The sequence below is a fragment of the Macrosteles quadrilineatus genome, unplaced genomic scaffold, assembly GCF_028750875.1.
Source record: "Macrosteles quadrilineatus isolate MER2022 unplaced genomic scaffold, UCM_ALF_1.0 Scaffold_2__2_contigs__length_208266976, whole genome shotgun sequence".
NCBI classification, from domain to species: domain Eukaryota; kingdom Metazoa; phylum Arthropoda; class Insecta; order Hemiptera; family Cicadellidae; genus Macrosteles; species Macrosteles quadrilineatus.
In genome coordinates, this window is record NW_026542595.1 from 66,967,978 (window position 1) to 66,972,143 (window position 4,166).

Below are 4,166 nucleotides of genomic sequence, written 5' to 3' on the forward strand. Positions count from 1 at the left end.
TGTACTCTTTCTAACCTGACCTAATCTCTTAATCCCTCCCGTGCAGGTGTAGGTAAACTGCTCCCCCTTGGCTGTTGCATACATTTGATTTATATTCACTAAACAATTAAGTCTCAGACTAGTTAGAGTTCAGTTGTGTAATAGGATTAAAGTAATAATTTGAGGTAACAAATAAATTACAGCTACCCATTCTAGTTTCCAAACACTATGTTACAATGATTGTCGTTATAAAGTTATTCTTAAGAATAATTATACATTGCTTAACTTTGTACCACTACGCAAATATGGTGCGTTATCAAATTTGGTTTGCTTTTGAATCCAATACACACATTGGTATTCCACTTATAATACTTCCGTTCAAAAGTAAGAGAACGACGTTCTTTGTGAGACTGCACCAACATCCACCACCATCACCGGTAGAATTGACGCAAGCATACGTTTTACCTCGAGCCATGCCACACTGAAAGTACCGCTTCCGTGGACGAGTTGAGAGCTTGGCCTATCAATCAAAGAGAATATCTCAATACACCATCGACGCCTGGACGTGCATATTTATTTATTACATACGGAAACACCATTATTACAATGATATGCATTGGCAGATTGCACTGTTTTGCATGACAATATAATAGCAATAACAAAATGATTGGAAAAATAGCATTATACAATAATAACAAGAATAACAACAAAAACATAACACGAATCAACAAGAACAATGAGGTGAAAGTTTAACTAGGTACTTTGCAGATGCAAGAATTGACTTTGGCAACAGATTAATTTAACATGGTAATATGCAATAACAATTATAGAGTGGCAAAATATAAATAACAGCATATAAATAACAGCATATAAATAACAGCTTATAAATAACATGACGACAAGGAAGCTACAAAGACACATAACAATAATAAATAGGGAACATAAGCGTGTAAAAACCTGATAGTGAAATTTGAAAAAAAAGGTACGATCACTGATGCGATAGGCAATTGCAGTGGTGAAGGGTAATAAGCATATTCCACTCAAAAACATCTTGTGTGGCCCTTTGAAGGCACCTCCTAACTCTCCACTGGCACTACACCAGTTAAACATCTTCTAAATGAAGACGGGGCCATATGACTATTATTACCAAAACCTTGGACAGGAGTAGATAAGTATTGGACACCGTTCAGACGTTCATATGTTTTTTACTAAAGCCATGCTATAACAAATGTTATTACATTAATTTCCTATTTTGAATATTGTTTACATACTTAGTATAGCCCAACTGCTGACTTTATAAAAAGTAAAAAAAATGTGTACAAAACATTTTAACTCATTACAGACAACCATTTTCTCATTGCAAAAATACTGGTCGAAATATTTATGTACCAGGCTGTTATATTCTTTTAATTCAATTTATTTCTACTTAATTGTTAAATTCTGACTTACCGCAAGGTGACAATAACTCGCTCCTCAACTGAAATTTGGACACAGTACTTTGGTCGTCTTCTTGTGAAAGTCGTTTTTCAAATCCTCTACGGTTGATAAGCAGGCAAAGGAAAAACCTTGTGAGCTGATCGAGTCAAGAGTCCTTGTTGAGTTTTCAAGTGGACGACCCGTACAACCTCATCCTTTCTAGGGGAGACACCTACAATCCGAGCTGACGGCCAAGAAAGACGAGGAGTAGGTGTACTAAGGCGAGGTCACCAATGCGAAGATTTGGAATTTTGTTCAGTCCATAAAGGGTGTGAATGTACTGCAGTTGTCATCTCTTTCAGATGCGTTGATTTAGGGCCTTGACCAAATGCCAGTGTTTCAGGCGATTATCAGGAACCTCTTCCAGATTTTCATCAGGAACAGAGGCAAGTTGAGCTCCGACCAAAAAATGTCCCGGAGTGAGCACAGTGACATCTGAAGGGTCATTTGACATTGGTGTGAGAGGTCTCGAATTAAGTATCGCCTCCACTTGAGTAGTCAGGGTCATGAACTCTGAGAGGGTTAGGACATGATCGCCGATGACGTGGCGGAGGTGATGCTTGACACTCTTAATGGCTCCTTCCCAGAGACCACCTTGATGAGGAGCAGCTGGGGGGTTGAAATGGAAGGATATTGTCATAGTAAATATTAAATTGTCATATTCTTTTCTGAATATGAAAATTTCACCTCTGGTAACAGCATTATTGCTTAGACTTTTTTCTCTAAAATGGGAAAAAATTACATCTTGCTCCTGCTCGGTCCATCGCTGTTTTCTCTTGATAGGAGTTGGTAATTCACATGGAGTCGCGTCATTGGCACTCGAATCGTTGTCCTCTTCAACATTATAATCGGGATCCTCTTCTAACGGTTATGTTTCTTCAGGATACGTTTCGTCTTCCTTAGCACTTCAATTAGTCTGTTTTGTTTGGGGAACCTCTTCATCAAGACTTGTAATAGTGTGTGGGAGCTCTTCATGGTCATCACCTTTGTTCGAAGGGTGGTTTCCCGTCATGATACCATGAACATAAACATAAACATAAACGCTGCAACAAACCCACAGGTATTTGGTAGTTCGTTTTGTGGACCAAAAGAGAATGACCAAGTGAACTAGCCACTAAGTCTTAGTACTGGGGGTGTGATGAGTGAAGCCGGCTGAATGTTGCAGCTTGATGGCGTAACCCATTAGCAGTGAGATTTTTAGGTTCTTTAATTGTAGTTTTCTTTTTCATTATTCTTAAACTTTCTATTGGGTTTATTAATCTTTCAACTGAAGGTAAAAACAGCTTTTCATGTCGTGTGCTGATGCCGACACTCTCCCTAACCTTGATCAGGTTGTCCAGCACTGTCTTAATTTTGGGCGTCAGCACAATAGTCACGCCCTCTAAATTCTTTCCAGTGACCTGGAATTTAATTGGAATATATGAAATTTCTTACAGGTAGCTATGTCTTCATTATTGAGTTGCTTACATGCAGCCATTTCTATTAGCTTTTCATCCCTGTCCAAGTTAAGATAATGCTCTACAAGTAGAGTTTTTTTTTAAGTATACCGGCCTTCTGCGACCAAGGAGTATTATATGACTCACCAGTAAGTGCATCAGGTTGTCATAGATGCTGTGTTTTACCTGAAATGTGTTTAACTGCCTCAACATGGTTCTGTACTGGCTTTGGATATACGCAGCTAATGTAACGATATCCTTTTGTAATGCCATTAATGAGTTTCTATCAGCCTGCTTAAACTTGTTGGTCTTCCTGCAAATTCGGCCGATATAGAATTTACATTCTGTTTGGATTATTGCAAGAAATCCTGAAGTTTTAGTTTTTCCAATCACTGTTGATTGGTTGTTTGTGGTTCTTCTTGAAACTTTTCTGTTGCATTTTTCAATAGCAACTCGCAGACATCTATGATAGGCTTGCTTAATCTGTAAGCTATAGATGGTACGCCTACTGTACCTGATGCATGGTCGTATCCAGCTAGTTGTAGAGCTGATTTTATCATGTCATCAAAATACAATTTAATAAAACAATCGTTAAATGTTTTTGTAGGATTTTCCTTGTGTTTTCCTGAAACAAGATTTTTTATGTTTGTATAAAGTTTACTATAAAGTCCTGCATTTGCCTAATAACGTACGTTTTAGAATTTGGCTCTCATCGATTTTCGTGGAAATTTGACGTAAACTGTATGATGGTGGGATCTGAAATCGCTGTTTTTAATTACGGCCTCAAATCAAATGCTATTTAAAATTTCTTCTTAAAATTCTTCTGTAATATTAGCAGAGGCAGGTGCAAACAATGACATTCGATATGATTTGTCTGGTTTCGGGTTTGTTATGAGTTGTTTTTTTCAGGCAATTTCAGGTGATCACTTATCTTGTCCCTCTTGTACATACCCTCCCAGTGTGCACATGAAGCATTATGCATGTCATTTGTTGAGTGTTTTCTTGTTGTTTTTTTTATTTAAAATGATAGGTTTTTTTCTGTTTCTGTAGCAAGATTTAATATCCTATTTTTAAATTGTAAATTGCGTTCCATTTTTCCTAATAGGATCGGTTATTGTGGATTTTAAATTCTTCTATTTACAGGGGATCCTATTACTTCAGCCAAACGCCTACCATCTTCAGTGTCATGGTGTACTTGCTGAATATGTTCAGCAAATTTGTTGACTGATTTGTCAGAGTGCGTGGACAGAGCGACGCGCCCACCCGGCTTTGGCA

General features: G+C 37.8%; 1 protein-coding gene across 1 annotated transcript; it reads right to left on the minus strand.

The window, feature by feature from the left end:
• Window positions 1-1,753: 1,753 nt before the first annotated feature.
• Window positions 1,754-2,095, minus strand: LOC128984361 (uncharacterized). The gene has a single exon (XM_054403669.1). The coding sequence runs from the start codon at window positions 2,093-2,095 to the stop codon at window positions 1,754-1,756; it is 342 nt and encodes a 113-aa protein (XP_054259644.1).
• Between the last annotated feature and the right edge of the window lie 2,071 nt (window positions 2,096-4,166).

Bases quoted from the DNA above. Each gene is read 5' to 3' on its own strand.
- LOC128984361 (XM_054403669.1), bottom strand. From the start codon at position 2,095: ATGACAATATCCTTCCATTTCAACCCCCCAGCTGCTCCTCATCAAGGT.